We start from the raw sequence: 18,297 nt of genomic DNA on the forward strand, positions 1-18,297 counted from the left end.
TTCAGATCAAAATTTGGCTCTGGACATAACTTTCTCACCCTCCATATCCAGAATATATAACACTCGTTAAGATAATACTCGCAATACTTTCATTAAAATCCTTAAATTTCGAATGTGCAATGAAAATGCTCTCCCTGTCAGAGGAAGGCATATTGATATGATGGCTCAGTAATGTAGAGTGAGTGAATATAAAACCTGCAGTACAAGTGAACAGAAAAAACAGACTTCTACGCAAGACTGGTTATATTGTCAGACTATTCCTAATTTTTATTGTCAATGGGTTTACCTGAGCCTGTCCATTCTTAGAACAAAAGATGTAATGTTTTAAATAGGATATAAGCCTCAAATTGTCCATTCTGTGAGAGAATGAACTGATCTCGGCCCTACGGGCCTCGATCAGTTCTTTCTCTCACAGAATGAACAGTTTTTGGCTTATATCCTTTACTTACATACATATACACATGATACACACACACATACATATACGCATATACATAACCTGCATATACATGTGACATATTATATAAACTGTATGTATGCAATAAATACATAAAGCAGTCCAATAGAAAGTGTAACTCATCTTCAACAGTAGTTTTACAAAACTGACAAAAACGACATTCTTTTGGGACACTTGGTTGTGAATATCTACCAGTTTCGATTTCTAAAGGGTGAGCAGATATCCTTAGCTTTGTTAATTTAGAGCATACTTACAATTGGAAATTTCAAATACATGTAGATTTGTAATTCGTAGTTCTTCGTAGTTCTTCCTAATTTTACTGTAGAAGAGTAATTTTCCACGTTTAGAGAATTCAGTAATTGTAAAATGTGTTTGCATCAATTTCTAATGATGGAAGATTTAGTTTATTTTCTTCCCTCCTTTTTTATCTCATCACTATCATATGTAGTTCGATACATATATTGTATAATATAACACAGATTAAGACTACGAACAAATCATGAACAACTTAACTTGATGTCTTCGAAAGAAAAACTGGTCCTCTTTGATGTCAGAACCAAGCTCATGTGCAATCAATACAAACTGATAAAGTTTGCAATTTTACAAATTATTGCGCATTTTGAAAACATTTTTTGCAATATGCAGTTCGACTGACATAAGAAAACAGGTATTCGTATAAGTTTACAATAGATACACTATCAAACACAGAATATGATATTGAAAATGCAAACTAATCCGAATTTACTCCTTATTAAGTTATTTTCCTTGATGTCTTCAGGAAAATGTTTGTATCCACGTCAGCTAAAGTCCTTAATTTTCTGAACTTACCAAGGTTGAAAAAGTATTGCTTGCACTGCAGCAGTTGTTTGAATGAAATGAAACTGTAAAAAAAAACCTTGGACTAAGACAGCTGTAAGATGGTCATATGTGCACCATGGGTTGATCCTTAAAAGAATCTTGTCTTGGTTATTATAAATTATTGGGTCAAAGCTCATGATCTCTGTTACTAAATATAGATATTTATGATTGCGATATTTAGTGTAACGGCCTTAACCTGATGTTAACTTAAGTAAAACAAGTCTACATTAGAACTCGGTCATGATCAGAGGCTTTTGTTTCAACAAATACATCATGTTCAAGATTAGTTTGAGATGTCTACCTAGATGTGGCTTGTGATAAGAGGCCTTTAGGATTAGAGGGAAGACCCCTCCCCCTCCAAAAGTCTTTCAATTTTTTTTTTCTTTAAGCCTCAATCATTTACTTTGTGATCATGGTGGTCTCTACAGTCCAGAATGCAGCATACTGCCATCATGTTGTGATTAGGTCAAAAATTTTGCTGTCAACATTAAATGAGTTATATTTTTAATGTTTAACATAAAAAATGAAAAATAATTTTATCAAAAATTGAGAACCAGTCCCTTTAACAACCATACAACACATGCCAACTTTAAATGGGATTTACAAGTTCATTTATCATGTTTACACGCTGACAAGTCAAATCAACGACATGGCCGTTTTTTGGGTTTTTTTAAGGTTTTTATTATCATTTTTTGAATGTTCTGACCATATATTGTACATTTAAACTCTAGTAATGAGATTTTGCACGTCAATGATTGTTGTTTGTAGATGGCAAAGTACTCCAGACCGCTCCGAAAAATTGGACCATATTGGAGATCACAATTACAGGGGGTATTTTGTATTTACAAGCCCCCAGAGTTATCCTACGCTGAACTCTGTAAATCATTACAGAAGATTTTACTGGACGACTTAAACCAGTTGCCATGTTATCCAGGAGAACAATATCATAAAAATGCGTACTTGTCACGCGTTGCTCTTGCAAATCTGCCATCATCAAGTGCGTCTTCTGTGAAGAAAATACCAATACAGCCACTGATGTTGTCAGATGATAGTCCCAGTTCAGAAAGCTGTGAGTCGTGTTTATCAGTGTCTGATTCAGTGACCAGTGGAGAGTCCAAATCGAGAAATGATACAAGCATTGTAACAAAAAATCTTGTGGAGGAGGATAAATCTGTGTTGGAAAATCACGATCTACTTGGGTTTGATTCAAGCAGTAATGAAGTAGTTACAGATGGTGAGCTGAGTGGAAAAAGGTATCTCTTCTCAAGTAAAGTAAAGGATTTAATCCTCCCACCCCTTACAGACAGAAATGCTCTACAACACAGATTTGTGTGTGGGGACATGTTTGAACAGACTGATGTACGAGTGATTCCTGTGTATGATGGGTTAAACTATGAATCGACCGGAGTGGTTCCTGTCTGTGTAGCCTATCGCAATAAGTACTCGTATTCCCTGAGGAACAGTCTGGAAAAGGAACTGTTTGTGAGGGTCTACCATTTGTCTGGAACCTTAGGGTGGACTACACTGGACAATTCCCCACGGGCCAAGAAAATCCGGCGCCATTCATACGAACACGTAGGCAGAGCTGATATCGATAAGATGTGTGGCCTGGCTCAGAACATGCATCAGTGGAGGATGTTGAATTATGCCGGGGTTCTCCCCGGCTCACAAGAGGCTTACGACTTACTAAAACAGGGACTCGTAAAACCAATTAATTCACTTACACCGCCATTGTTCTATGGTGTCAAGTGTATCAAATTTGAACCTCCACATTTTACACTAGAAGTACATTGTGTCAATGAAACGTACACTTTTCTGAGGGATTTTGTCTACAAAATTGGAGTGGCTGTGAGGTCCTCTGCCTTCTGTACTAAAGTGAGGCGGATTCGATATGGACCTATTGGTTTGGAGCATGCCCTGGTTGTGGAGGATTGGGACGTTAAGAAAATCGGGGCCAGTATCAAAGAGTGCAATAAACTGCTCCTCAGAAAAAAGAAGAAACATTCCATGGAAGAAAGTAACGAATTACAGACTGCTATTGACTAACTCAACAATCACAGAAAGGATTAGAAAAAAAATGTTTCTTCAGGAATATTTTTATTTCTTTTAAGTGTTCTATTTTGACAGTAAAAAAAATGGGAAAATAGATTTCATACTCTTTCTTATAATACTGTGTAGGTGAACTTTAAAGCAAATCTCATTAGCATGCCACAGTCATAATGAATTGTATGCAAGTGTGTTAATTTATGATCAATACCTCTATAGTATTAAATACAGATCAATGGCAACACTGATAGCTCGCTTATTTACGACTGTGCTAGAATTTAAATACACTATCACTGAATGTGCACTATCAGTGTTTTACAACAGTTGATTAATGTTGTGATGTAATGGGAGTTTAAGGACATAACATATTAATAAGCAGTTTCAAAGAATTTGTTTCCATCTATTTCTAGAAAATAACATCGCTTATACCAAAGTGAATGACAGACATACAGAATACTCCAACTTTTCACCCCTTTCAACTAAGGCCAAAAAAAAAATGTTGGTTTCCACTTTCCCTACCTACCCTAAAAATTTCTGCCGACCCTAACACATTTTTTTCCATTCTCGCATATTTTGCTTTTTGAGAGTTTTTGTTTACAGTAAAGCGAAGAACTGTATTGATTCATCATAAATTTGATTTGATTACTAAATAATCACTATTATTTTATGCATAGTAGAATAGTAAATCATTAGAAAATTATTCAACATATAAAATCCACACACACAAAAAAAAAGAAAAAAATACCTGCCTACCGACCCTTAAAAATTTTGAGATGAAAGTGGAAACCAACATATATATATATTTTTTTTTTGCCTAATGTTGAAACATTAAAATTCTAAAGAAAAATAATACAGTCGATATTTAATCTTCAATTGTCTATCTCAAGAATTGTTTTCATGCTGATCTACATCGGAAAATCCAAGCAGTTTTATTCCAAAATCGTCATCCAACTCATCGTCTTCAGAGCTATCGCAGGAGTCATCAGACCCGAGATGGAAATGAACAGAATGACGGGACTGCATGCGATATTGTGGACCATAGTCTGGACACTTGGATGTAGATGACAGCTTTGTGCTTTTGGATATCGCCGATGTTAGGGGTTCGTGATCTGAGACCTGACTGTTTCGTGATTGAAATGGCATGACAAAAGTCTCTGTATCTTTGTGTGCTGAGGAAGGGGAATATTTCTCACTGGTATTTCTCTTTATGCATTGAAATTGCAGAGTTTTTTTCAGTTTTTGAAAATTTGTAGATATGTTACATCTTGGAGGATCTGAAAAATGAAATTGAAGCACAGGTTTTTTTTTTTATTATTTTTTTTTTTAAATATTACAGTACTTTGATTAATGCAAGCAATAATATTAATACTAGCTTGCCAATCAAAAATTGGACCAAGACCAACAAGAGACACATTTAGCAAAGTTTCCTTTTGTAGCCTTTAGGTTTTGACCTTGAAAATACTTATTTTCCACAATATTCATGCCAATTATGAAAAATTCAAGAGTTCCTTTACCCCTTTTAAAAGCATATCTTCGTTCTAGCCTTATCAAATTTAAACGTAAAATTATAGTCCTGACATTGACCTCTGACCCACAAGCAAATATGTACATGTCGGTGGGAACAAAATCCTCTCCTTAATCAATCTGTGAATATTCTTATGATGCATATTTACAATTTTATGTCATTTATGAATCTATTCTAAATTTGTTTTTTAATTTTAATGAAATATGTACGTATTGTTGCAGGCTTACTTACCTATTGATAATACGCATTCTGTTATTTTCGCCTGGGGGACGTTCTCATCAATGTACATGTCGCGCAACTCGTATATCACGTTCTGTGAAAACAATGGTTTAATTAATATAGTGATTTGTGTTAGATTTTCACAATGGCTGAAACATTTTCTTTGATCCAGGAAGCAACTTATGTCCTGTGGGATTTAATGACATAAATTACGCTTTGGTTATTATTTACAAGTGTATCCATCTCATCTATTATAATTTTAAACTGTACATGTACCTTGTAATAAATATTTTTCTCAATTGCAATTTCCAATTTCTTTTGAATTTTCTTTTTCTGTTTATATTCCATCTTCAGCTTTAAGTGGGCACGGTCCAAGACGGCTATCAAAAAGCCTAAAAATAGAAACAGAATGTTACAGTGTCACACCTAAATTACAGTCGCAGCAACACCGTCATATCCAGTAAACTAAGACACGGATCTGGAGTGCCTGAGTGTGTCAAATTCCTCATGGTTTGAAACTTGTCAATATCCAGAAACATAATTTCAGTCATCAATATGTTTATCGTCGATTACCTTGACAGCAATGAAGTTGCTATCTTTGCTAGCCAAAGGTTTTCAGTCCTTGGGAGCAGAGTGGACCGAAAACCCTTGCCTAGCCATGATGTAAAAGTTGCTGAAAGTACTTTATTGTAGAGTACTATACTCTAGTTTTGTTAAATGTTTGAATATGAGTATGATGAGCAAGATGTAAGCTTTTTCCCGTAAAGTATTGTTAATTTTTGCTTTAGTTTATGATGGGGGCCCATGGGTAGTCTTGATCTCACTTAAATACAGTCTACTCCTGATATACTGAAATTCAGGGATCAACCTTAATTGTTCGTTACATCCGAAATTCAATGTGACTGATGTTGAACTAGATATAGATAATGTTACTGGGGGGTTATGTTTTCTTCTGATCAATATAACAGTTCAACATAGTGACTTCAGTGTATGTGGAGTAGGATGTAGTATAATGTACAGTAGTAATTTCACTTTAACTTATCATCAAATTGTCTCATTCAGGACTTGATTTCTATTTACTGTTTGCTACTCGAACAATGCGCCATGGAATCAGAAAGGCCAGAATCTGCACCGCTTCCTCTAAAGGGTACGCCACCATTCCCTGGATGAAAACTAGATCCACCACAAATGATGAGAGTACGATTATCCCATCAAGAAGCTATATATAAGAAAACAGATGTAAGATATTTCTACATGATCTACATTCTACACAGGGTATTTGACTGATTATGAAAAATGGATTCATCAGACTCGTGTACCTCCATCTTCTTCCGGAATAAACGTGAACCGTAACAGAATATTTTCATCAAAACCTGAATAAGAGAGACAGTCAACAATATTAATTGGAAGAGGGAGGTTAACATGTAAACGTTATAACTGTGGCAGATCCAGTCAATTTTCAGGAGGGAAGGGGGTGACCCAAAATACCGTTTCTGCCCCCCCACACCCCCACCCCCGTCGGTCTCGAGTTCGATTCTTGATCACGGCGCCGAATCAAACCCGAGGATTGAGCAAGGCTCGCTAATCACGCGGAATTAGGAGAGAAAGTCGCGTTGGCAGCCTATACCAAGGGCGGATCCAGAAATTGCGGGGGTGGGGCAATTTCATGAGGTTGGGGGCCGCCTTCTTGAAGCGAAGCTCCTGGATCTTACAGATTTTTTAGGGCTTGAAATATGTCTCCTGTGTAGTCAGTTTCACTATTTTCTATTATTTTCAATAAGGTAAAATTTAATAGAATGGCGCAGAGTTAAGGGGTTTTGGAGAGAGAAAAAAGTAAGTTCTCTCAATAAAGTAAATCAATAAATTAAAAGATTTTGTATTTTTTCTCTCCGAGATTGGAAGAAATTATTGCTTCTTTTGTCGTTTACACTTTTTCTAGACAAGAGACCACGATTTACTTTAACATGTTTAAATTTGACAATTTTAGAGGGACACGCCAGCTGCGCCTTCCCCCCTAAATTCCGCCACTGGCCTATACTACTACGACCTTCAGCGCGACGTGTAGGTATATTTGTGTAAAATTTCACAAATAAATCCTATAATTTAAAACACAAATTTCAAATCCCCCCCCCCCCCCCATAGGCCTAGATCAGATCGCCATGCCACTATGCCTAGAGGCAAATTCAGAAAGGGGAGGGGGGTCTCGGGAGTCCAAATATTTGTTAGTGGAAATAGTGTACTGAACAGGGAAAGTGATGTTATAAACATTAAACAGCATTACTTTGCCTTCCATTTTATTTATTTATATTTTTTGGTCTAAAGTTTTCTCCAAACAATTGCCACTTTTGAAAAACGATGCTACGTGTCTCTATGTTCAACTGCAGTTGGAAACTTTCGGTGAGAGGCCGGATCACGTAGAGAAAAGCATATATACCAATGCATTCCACTACAGAACTGGTTACAGATTAAAATATTGCTTTTATAAGTTCTCCTTTACAACATACAGCGATCTGTGCACAGTGAATTACTCCCTTCCAAAATTTTCTGGGTGCGCCTCTGCAGCATCAGATAATTTAATTAATCTTATAGGAGAACCTCTTGACAAGATTGAGTCGCTCTTTTTAAAGCTTGACTACCACTGCACAAATGTAAGAAATCAGATAAAGCCATTCTCACCATCATCGTCAGCATCCCAAGTATTGTAATGCTGGTTTTGTGAAAAGCGTACGCTAGCCGTTCCTCCAGAACCGGCGTCTCCGTGTCATGACGTAAAAATCGCGGAACGTTCTCCTTCACAAAAGGGTCAACCACAGTATAGTTCGGCACGGTGGCGTTGTGAACGATATCGACAGTCTCGTTGCTATAAACACTGCGATACATCACCGACAGAATCCGATTGTAAAATATATCAATGTCGTTGTGACCAAGGTCCCCGAAGTAGAGGGCGAAGTTTTCTGTGAGAATCATTGCAAAGCGGACCGTCAACAGCTTTGCTTTGTGCACCATATCTTAAAAGAAAATTGATTTTCACTAACTATCTTGATTAACACATTACAATTACATGTATTAATTGCTTTATGTAAAAGGTTCATTGTTGCTGATTACAGCTTTACCTTTGACAAAATGAATGTCGAGCAATAGTTCTCCCAACACAAGGACACAATCAAGGACGTTGAGGACCACTATTAACAGGAGCACCCTCTTACTGCGCAGAATCTTCGCCCCCGAATTACGGAGTCTGAAAAGTAAGATTGAATCGCTTTTGAAATAAGACTCACATTTCAGTTGCACTGTGTGGATCCACGTAAGGGATAACAGGTCGATTTAACGAGTTTTGACTGTGATTACAAACAACAATGGTCTCGGTATAACGAGTTTTGATTGTGATTACAGAACAACAATAGTCTCGGTATAACGAGTTTTGACTGTTATTACAGATCAACAATAGTCTCGGTATAACGAGTTTTGACTGTTATTACAGATCAACAATAGTCTCGGTATAACGAGTTTTGATTGTGATTACAGAACAACAATAGTCTCGGTATAACGAGTTTTGATTGTGATTACAGAACAACAATGGTCTTGGTATAACGAGTTTTGACTGTGGTTACATAACAACAATAGTCTCGGAATAACGAGTTTTGACTGTGATTATATAGAACAGCAATGGTCTCGGTATAACGAGTTTTGAATGTATGTGTGATTACAAAGCAACACATTTTCGATAAAACGAGTTTTGACTTTTATTACAGAGCAGCTACAGTCAGTATAGAGCATAATTTCGCTATATAACGAATTTCCACTGTGCAATGTAGTTTCAATAAAACGGGTTTTGACTGCATGATTACAGAACAAATATAGTCTCGATATTTATCGAATTTTGACTCTGATCCCAGAGCAACTATAGTTTCGAAATTACGAGTTTTGACTGATTACAGAACTGTGAAATCTCGATATATAACGAATTTTGACTGATTACAGAACTGTGAAATCTCGATATATAACGAATTTTGACTGATAACAGAACTGTGTAATCTCGATATATAACGAGTTTTGACTCATTACAGAACTATGTAATCTCGATATTCAACGAGTTTTGGCTGATTACAGAAGTATTGTTTCGATATATCGAGTTTTGATGCTGATTACAGAATTATTGTTTCGATATATCGATTTTTGATGCTGATTACAGAAGTATTGTTTCGATATATCGAGTTTTGATGCTGATTACAGAATTATTGTTTCGATATATCGAGTTTTGATGCTGATTACAGAAGTATTGTTTCGATATATCGAGTTTTGATGCTGATTACAGAAGTATTGTTTCGATATATCGAGTTTTGATGCTGATTACAGAAGTATTATTTCGATATATCGAGTTTTGATGCTGATTACAGAACTATGTAGTCTCGATATGTAACGAGTTTTGACTGATTACAGAAATATTGTTTCAATATATCGAGTTTTGACTGATTACAGAAGTATTGTTTCGATATATATCGAGTTTTGACTGATTACAGCGCTACTGTAGTCTCGGGATGGACAGCCTCTCGTTTGAGTTCTTTCTCTAAATGGTCCTCAACATCCTCCAGGGAAAAGTCCGGCATCGACAGCTGTCTGGCTAACTCGTCCACAGCCTGAAATAATATGTTAAAAACAGATGCCTAAAGCGCTCACGTGAGACCATTTACTAGAAGCTGAAACAACTTTTAAAAACATTAAAATAAAGTAATTTTTTGTGTTTTGTGGTACACTGACAGCCATGTTTAAATCATAAATTTACTATCTACAGGAATGTCTCAAAAAAATCATCACTACATATCCAATATTTATGCAATCTGATTGAAATAAGATGTTTGATCCGCTCCGTTATTGTTAGCGACATAACAATAATGGAGCGGATCAAACATCTTATTTTAATCAGATTGATATTTATGCAAACATTGTTTGATATTTAGCTCATGTGAGACATAGGCTCAAATGAGCTTCTTTGATGAAAAAAATATTTTGTCTTTCGATTTTGATCTTCTCTAAGACCATACGACCAATTCTAAACAAAATGCACGGGGTATCGTCGGGTATGTTAGATAATATATGATTGACTAACGTCCCGAATGTATGATGCTTTGTCTATGCGCACTGTCACTCAGGCGAGCATTGTGACCGGTGGGCTCTTTCGATGGTTTGGCTCCGTTGCTTGAGGATCTAATATGGATGGAAAGTCGAGGATAAGTACAATACTTATTATAGTTTGAGATTGAAAAGTTTCAAATTTAACTTAAGTGTTTGGTTTGAAACGCAGTTTTAGTAGAAAATAATCCGAAACAAGAAATTTTAAAACCCCTGCTAGACTCGAACGCACAGACTACAGCTCAGCAGTCCACACGTTATAACCTAATGGGCTACCCAGCCCGGCAATGCAATAGTCCAGCCTTCAGAAAGAATAGTGGTAGCTGCAGAACTGTAGCTCTCTGAGCAAATATTGGGAGACATCTCTGATCTGTGTCATTGTTTGCTCAGAGCGTCAAATTTGCAGCTAGCATAGCAATCTCTATCCAGAGTTGTCGTTCCTTGCTCTCACTTACACCTCTGTTAACGTCTCAAAATAAGCAATGTTATTCCACATGTAAATCCACTTTTTTTTTTACGGCTAATAAAACTAAGAACTATCTTATAAAATATCGGGAAAATGTAGGACAAGCAATTATTTGTAGATTTATTTCCATTACTATATATTCTTCATGTACCTATGTATAGGCTTGGTGCAATAGAACTACCCAATATCCACGTTTCAACCCAAATCAATGCTTCTTGTGTCACAAAAAGACTTGACATCTGCTCAATATTTATTTATTTACGTATATTTTTGTAACTGACGTCAAAACCATACTTTATTTGAGCATACGTGCCATTTTACAAAAATCTTGTAAACCGCTTGAGACGTTGACAGAGGTGTAAGTGAGTGTAAGGAACGATAACTCTGGGTAGAGATTGCTAGCATAGCGGAAGGAGTTATGCGTTAACATTTTTTGCTCATAATGGTCGATATTGTAGTTGTTCTAAAATCCGCTTAAATGATGAACACGCCCCGCTCAATATGAAAACTAGTGTAATCCGATCGAATGTAAAATACCAACAGACACCATAGAAGTATGAATAATCATTCTTATATTTTCCTAGGCTGAATTATTCTTAGTTCCATAAAAACTGAGCGTTTCTCAGTTTGTTTAACAATTTTTATATTTCATATGCTGTTTTCCCAATACATTAAATCTAAGAAAAGAGAATTTAATTGGGTGGGGGCAGGGGTGGCACGCTTAAGATGATGACTGATAATTATGAACCCTGAGGGGGGGGGGGTGGCATCTTGATCAGGGAGTCCTCCCTCTCATGTCCCCTTTCTCCCGTCCCCTCCCTCCTTCTGTCACTATTTGAACCCCCTATTACCCCACCCCCCCATCCAACACCAGGTGAGGGTAAAAATTGACCAAGACCAACTACAGACGTGAATCATCGTAATCAATATAAAATCTAAGAAATCGCTTTAAAAAAAACTACTTCATACAATCAATATCAAATCTAAGAAATCACTGTAAAAAAAACTACTTCATACAATCAATATCAAATCTAAGAAATCGCTGTAAAAAAAACTACTTCATACAATCAATATCAAATCTAAGAAATCGCAGTAAAAAAAACTACTTCATACAATCAATATCAAATCTAAGAAATCGCTGTAAAAAAACTACTTCATACAATCAATATCAAATCTAAGAAATCGCAGTAAAAAAAACTACTTCATACAATCAATATCAAATCTAAGAAATCGCTGTAAAAAAAACTACTTCATACAATCAATATCAAATCTAAGAAATCACTGTAAAAAAAACTACTTCATACAATCAATATCAAATCTAAGAAATCGCTGTAAAAAAAACTACTTCATACAATCAATATCAAATCTAAGAAATCGCAGTAAAAAAAACTACTTCATACAATCAATATCAAATCTAAGAAATCGCTGTAAAAAAACTACTTCATACAATCAATATCAAATCTAAGAAATCGCTGTAAAAAAAACTACTTCATACAATCAATATCAAATCTAAGAAATCGCTGTAAAAAAACTACTTCATACAATCAATATCAAATCTAAGAAATCGCTGTAAAAAAACCTACTTCATACAATCAAAAACTACTTCATACAATCAATATCAAATCTAAGAAATCGCTGTAAAAAAAACTACTTCATACAATCAATATCAAATCTAAGAAATCGCTGTAAAAAAACTACTTCATACAATTTCAAAGTCATGTCTTAGCTGCATATTCCATTGCGTAAAAATCCTACACCTGTGTAGTCTTGCTTGTGTCAACGTTAGCGAGAAAATGATTTACCTGAACTTTAAGCACACAAGTTACATACCTTTACGGCCCTGTAAGTTACAGAGGGCCTACGATTGATCCCTAAGGAATCCTGGGACGATCCTTCACAATATCCCGTTTGTTTTTCCATTTTTTGTTTTAAGTATTCGCCTTTGAAGTGAAAATAATATTTGCTGGTGCTTGCATTATTTGTGTCTAGAATTAGTGTGACATTCGACCACAAAGACAGATGTTTAACTCGCTGCCCTCGGAGACGAGAGCCCCGGGGGTCCGGTATTGGAGTAAACAATCAATCAGTCAACGTGAATGGAGGATCACGTACATATGTTCACGGCAAGTTCTATGTGTTACATAACAATTTGGAGACAAATGTGAAGTGTTTACACATACACCATTGTTTTGTCATTGATATAAACCTGTGATGTTTTATCGTTTATATAATTTACGATAAATACGATGACATGCAAGTGACACTTCAAATTAGCGTAAACAATATGAAAAAGAGAAAGAAACAAGTTCAAAGTGCAAAGTATCAATACTTAATTTACTTGTGGTATGTCCCATGATCTCATTGTTTTAATATACACCCCCATAAGTGTAAAGTACACGTATATTACTCTGGTAACGTGCATTGCCTGGGATTTCTGTATTTCTGATGTTAACAAGAAGTATTTATATATACAAATACAGTGCACATAAAAGTCACCAACCACACCAGTATGTACTACAGTAGTGACAGATCAATAAAATTAGCTGTGTTAGCAAAATTATGGACAAAATTATGTTCAAACATTTGTTCAACTATTCTCATCAACGTTAAGATAACTTATTTTACAAGATTCAAGCGGGATTTTTGACAGGTCAATCTGTTAACCAGTTTCTCGAAACTTATCATAGCATTGTCAAAAGTATTGACGAAGGAAGAAAAATTTTGTAATTGCAATTTTTTTTTGGTGTGTGTGATCAGTCCAATGCATTTGACAGAGTTGGGCATAAAGGCTTAATTTTCAACTAAAAATATATGATATCGGTGGGGATTTACTCGATTGGTTTGAAAGTCACTTGTGTAATTGAAAACAGAGAGTTATGTATAAAGATAAGCTATCATCTTGTAGAATCATAAATGTTGGTGTACCACAGGGGGCAGTCCCTGACCCTTGTTATTTTTTATCGATGTAAATTAATGACGTAGCAGGAAATATTATCTCATTATGTAGACTATTTGCATATGACAACTCATTACAATGTACATCATACAATATAACAAAGATTGGATATATATTGAATCACGATGTTAAAAAGTATAAAACAAAACTAATGGGAAATAATCCCTGAAAATTAGTGGATATTGCATCGATCTGCTTTTCAATTTTTAATGTCATGCACTTTGCGCTGAATATTTAACTAAGAATTCACACAGTTTTACTGAATTAAACACGAAACAAGATTATTGTCAGGAGGTCCTCACTTTGAATATTGGATTTTCAAAGTAAATGAGATCTTACATATGTCCAGACAATGTGGGACTGTAGCTAGACTGGGCCTTCGATAATCTATCATGCACATCTAACATTTTATGTGCAGTAAAACAGTGAAACCAAAGATATCAATAGCAGCTTAAACCAGTACTGGGAATTGTAAAATAGTTACAGTAGGCGCAGAATACACAATTAAATTTTGTTTTACACATTGAAAATAAAGGGTCGGATCAAATGAAGTGTGGAACTATAGGCAAAGAATATCATTTTACAATACGTTTGTGAATGCAAATATTATAACATATGCAGAACATAATCCATTGTTGTCTTGAAAGTTGAGGAAATGTAACGTAAGGTTCAATATATAAACTATGCAACTAAGTATCGAGGAATACAACGAACGACTTGCTTAATATATTAGCATACAATATACGAACGAACTATGGATTTCAAAATGGCGCGAAAATAGAAATTAACCAAGTTGCCTATTTTTGTCATCAAGTCTTGGAAGGTAATCAAACGAAACTTCCTTGTGCTGTTGTTTCGAACAAATAGAATCGATTTTTGAGTAATGCTGATATTTTCCCTCACTAATTAACTGATCAAGTTTTCTGTGTGTGACAATGGCGCAGAGTTTACGAAAATTGAAAAATTCAGTTGGTCATTAAAAGACATTTTGGTCTGCAAGTGTCAAAAAGAAATCATAAAGTAGTTGAAGTTTTTGTCATTATTTATTACAATAGCAGTTTATGAAACAAACGCCTATGATTTGTAAGCAGTAATTAAAAATTCGCTAAGTGTAAGTACATGTAGAAGTTACTTGTAGAAGTAAACATGTAGAAGTTAATCTCGCAATAAATATTGATATAAAGTACATATACACAGGGCTACCTACCCTTATCTCTCCCTCCACCAGAGAAACCAAATATCTAATAGTGACATCATCAGTGTAAACAAATCAACATCGAGAATAATGCTAGAAAATGATCGAAATGTAGGCCTAATTGTAAAAACTAATATATCAGTATCATCGCCTGACCAGTTTAGATATGGCAAGGAATTTCTTTGCCATATATGGACCAGTTTCGGGGACTTTAGTGATAAACCGCGATTTCCTCATTAATCACTTGGATAAATATTTTTATAAATAAACTATACACCTACCTTTAAAGTAATTAAATTTCTTTACTTTCATCCAAAAATTCCAAATCCATTGATGCATTAATTGAATATATTTTCGTAACAAAAAAACATGTCACTTTGTGCTCCTAAAACGGTGATGTCACATATTTCGGTGACCATTGTTAATGTAGTTTTACCAAAAGTTTGTAACTGTTATAACGTATATTCAGGAGGAATGTGCAACTAGACGTCAAGGGATAAAATAACATAGTGTAGAATTTTAGACTTTTTGAATACTTTATATTAATTTGAAGGTTTGCTTAAAAAAGTAATAAGTAAATGGGCTTATTTTTGGGGTGCTCGTGTTGATTTTTTGCATACTCTCCTACTAGTAGTTCATTTTTGGAAAACAATTGAAGACGTACTCTATACATGTTTGCAAACATTACGGCGAAATTTATGATCAATGCAATCTACACTCGGAAATGACAACGCGCACACATAAACAAAAGGGTCACCGATTCTGGTCAGTCACCGAAATAGGGCAGTTGACGATATATTATTTATACAATCGGAAAGGAAGCTGATAATAAATCGAAGCTTATTCTCAGTTTTGTTTATGTAAAAAATGATGATACCACACATTGCTGGTAACCCACAGTTGGTGTTGCTATCTCTTACCAATCAGATTGCAAAGTTCAACACTCTGACGGGCGAATTTCCCGGTGTTGTGTCCCACAGGAGGTAAGGGATAGCACTACCGACTGGGGGTTATTGACAATGTTGTCGTAAAGAAAATGACTTTCAATATGCCACCAGAGGGTGTAGTACATTAGCGAACATGAAAGGAAAGATAACTCTAGGGTTGAACATCGCGAAAATGAATTTGAACAAAACACGATGAGTGGAGTAGATTACAAAGTTACTGTAAATATTAATGTTATTCAAATACATATGCTTTGGTTTTATAATTAAATGTAATATTTTGACACAACACGTTGGGCAACTATGACACAAAGTAAACTAGACTGGACCAAGTTTTTACTAGTCTGAATTGGTCGAACGTGCTTTAATGTCAAGCCCTGATACAAGTACACTTTAATGAAGCCCACGATTATGTAAAAGAATTTCGGTTTTGGAACAAATTTTAGTAGGTGGACAAAAAGTTGCATATTGACTGCCTTTGATTATCTTTGTTTACTCATACATCTGACATCACAAATCATATGAAATATTCCCCTAATTCTACTGTGTTTCAGCATGACAAAAATCTAGGTATGTTAGAAGTCGTGGTACATGTACCTACATTGTATACCTGCTTACATGACCTTGTGTGTACTGAAGTGAAAGTGTGATGGTCTGACCATCTTTGTTAACTGTAACTGGTAGATCCTAGTAATGGAAAACGGTGAGAATTTCATAATCGATGATTAATTTACTGTAACTAATAATTTATTATAATTGGACATCTAGAAATTAATTAACTGATAAAAAAGTGTCAGTAAATATTTTCTGCATGTATATTTGTTGTATCTTTGCTTTAAAACTGAAGTTAAGGTGGTTCTTCTCGCCAAAATTTTATTTAATTGCTCGTTAAAGCATGATCTCACCACCAAAAGAGTGATATCACTGATATGTAGAGAATTTTACATGATAAAATCCATATCGTATGTCATATCCAGGGCTCGAAATTAACATATGCTCATCAGTCTGTGACTGGTTAAAAGTTTGGCGGACTGACTGACATTTGTTTTAGTCAGTCCGATGGGACTGGTCGATTTTCTAAAACATCCTTTTGGAAAACATACTTATGGAATCTTAAACACACATTTGGCATTCCTATGTAGATACCAGATGAACCAGATTATTAAATATAAATCTCACATAAGTGTTACAATATTGTCTGAGACATATCAAGTTAAATTCCGTTATTTCATTTTAATAACATGAACGCAATATGTTTATTTATTCCTGAAAAACTCTGGTGGACTGGTAAATTTTTCTGCGGACTGGTTGAAATTATACCCTATTAGTCCGGCTGGACTAGTGACATAAAAAGTTAGTTTCAAGCCCTGATATCAGCCCGAGGGTCGTTGATATGGGATCCGAGGGCTGATATGACATATGATATGGATTTTAGCATGTAATATTCTATTTATCATACACTACACTTTTTTTTATACTTATAAATAAATCTTGTATACACAAAGTATAGTGTTTTTGAGGGGGGGAGGGGCTGATTTTACATTAGGCCAATTCAACTTAATTGATAGATTATCATCCCTGCCCGCCCCATAAAATTTGGCCCGTCCTGAATTTTTTTATTTTGCGAAACTTGCGATTTCCGGAAAATTTTCATTTCCGACTCTGGTATTTACACTTCTTGTTTACATTTCGGAATCCGATATAGCAACGTGAAAAGCCACATGAAGAAAATAAATATTATGGTTTTCTTAATTTCTCAAATTCTTGTGGATGTAAATGAAAGGGAGGGATCAATGTTTTTCATATCTTAAAGAAGTTTCGTATGTTTTTATGTTTGAAATTAAAGCTTAACCTTGAATCTGTCTGTGAAATAAGCCTAGATTGATATCCATCTGGCATTAAATGATGCACTTCTGTTGACAAAAACTCGTTTGTCATTAGTATTTTTCCCAGAAAATAAAAATTAAAAAAATGAAATCCTCCCACCCGCCCCATAGTTTTTGGTGACCCTGGGTGATAATCTAATAATCGAGTTGAATTGGGTACTCTATTATGTAGGAAGTGGATCTGCATAGTGGAAATCACAGTGACTATTAACATTGTCAGTAAATAAAAGTTAAACAAATTAATACTGACATTTAAGTGCTTCTGGATCCTCCAAAGTATATAAATCTTGTTTAAAATTTCACAAAAAATTACTTTTAAGTCTGTAAAATAAGTCTATCTTCAATTCAAATCATTTTGAGAGAAAACAAATTGTATTGTGACATTTGGAATTCTCAGCATATATACAGAATCTCTGAGTAAAGAACCATGATACAACTTGTAGAATGTACTCAAAGTTTTCACCCGAAGTTTTGAATTGACTCACATTTTCATAGTTTGTATTAATGTGTAAAATAAAGAAAAATTTGATCCATGTAAATTTTCATTTCAGATGGTTGCTGATAAAATGTCAAAAATAAAGAGGAAATTATCAGATCAAGAAGATAAAAAATCAG

The 18,297-nt window shown here is 35.0% G+C and overlaps 3 protein-coding genes across 5 annotated transcripts in view; 2 read left to right on the forward strand and 1 right to left on the reverse strand.

Moving 5' to 3' along the window:
• Positions 1–962: 962 nt before the first annotated feature.
• LOC125653714 (pseudouridylate synthase TRUB2, mitochondrial-like) lies at positions 963–5,412 on the forward strand. Its single transcript, XM_048883282.2, has 2 exons — positions 963–1,124; positions 2,084–5,412. The coding sequence occupies exon 2, from the start codon at positions 2,084–2,086 to the stop codon at positions 3,359–3,361; it is 1,278 nt and encodes a 425-aa protein (XP_048739239.2). The 5' UTR covers positions 963–1,124; the 3' UTR covers positions 3,362–5,412.
• On the reverse strand, positions 3,931–13,097 carry LOC125653713 (uncharacterized). Its single transcript, XM_056143201.1, has 9 exons — positions 12,532–13,097; positions 9,624–9,742; positions 8,219–8,343; positions 7,782–8,113; positions 6,425–6,478; positions 6,186–6,324; positions 5,382–5,497; positions 5,118–5,199; positions 3,931–4,635 (listed from the first exon to the last, which is right to left on the reverse strand). The coding sequence occupies exons 1-9, from the start codon at positions 12,619–12,621 to the stop codon at positions 4,244–4,246; spliced, it is 1,449 nt and encodes a 482-aa protein (XP_055999176.1). The 5' UTR covers positions 12,622–13,097; the 3' UTR covers positions 3,931–4,243.
• A 1,292-nt stretch (positions 13,098–14,389) lies between these two features.
• The window catches only part of LOC125655042 (Fanconi anemia group D2 protein-like), a 59,110-nt gene continuing 55,202 nt past the window's right edge, over positions 14,390–18,297 (forward strand). For all 3 annotated transcript variants that reach the window (XM_056143202.1, XM_056143203.1, XM_056143204.1), the window contains exons 1-2: positions 14,390–14,480; positions 18,234–18,297. In XM_056143202.1, coding sequence (XP_055999177.1) covers positions 18,234–18,297 — 64 coding nt within the window. In that variant the 5' untranslated portion in view covers positions 14,390–14,480. The remainder of the gene's footprint in view (positions 14,481–18,233) is intronic.

The sequence above is a fragment of the Ostrea edulis genome, chromosome 7 (genome assembly GCF_947568905.1).
Source record: "Ostrea edulis chromosome 7, xbOstEdul1.1, whole genome shotgun sequence".
In the NCBI taxonomy this organism is placed as follows: domain Eukaryota; kingdom Metazoa; phylum Mollusca; class Bivalvia; order Ostreida; family Ostreidae; genus Ostrea; species Ostrea edulis.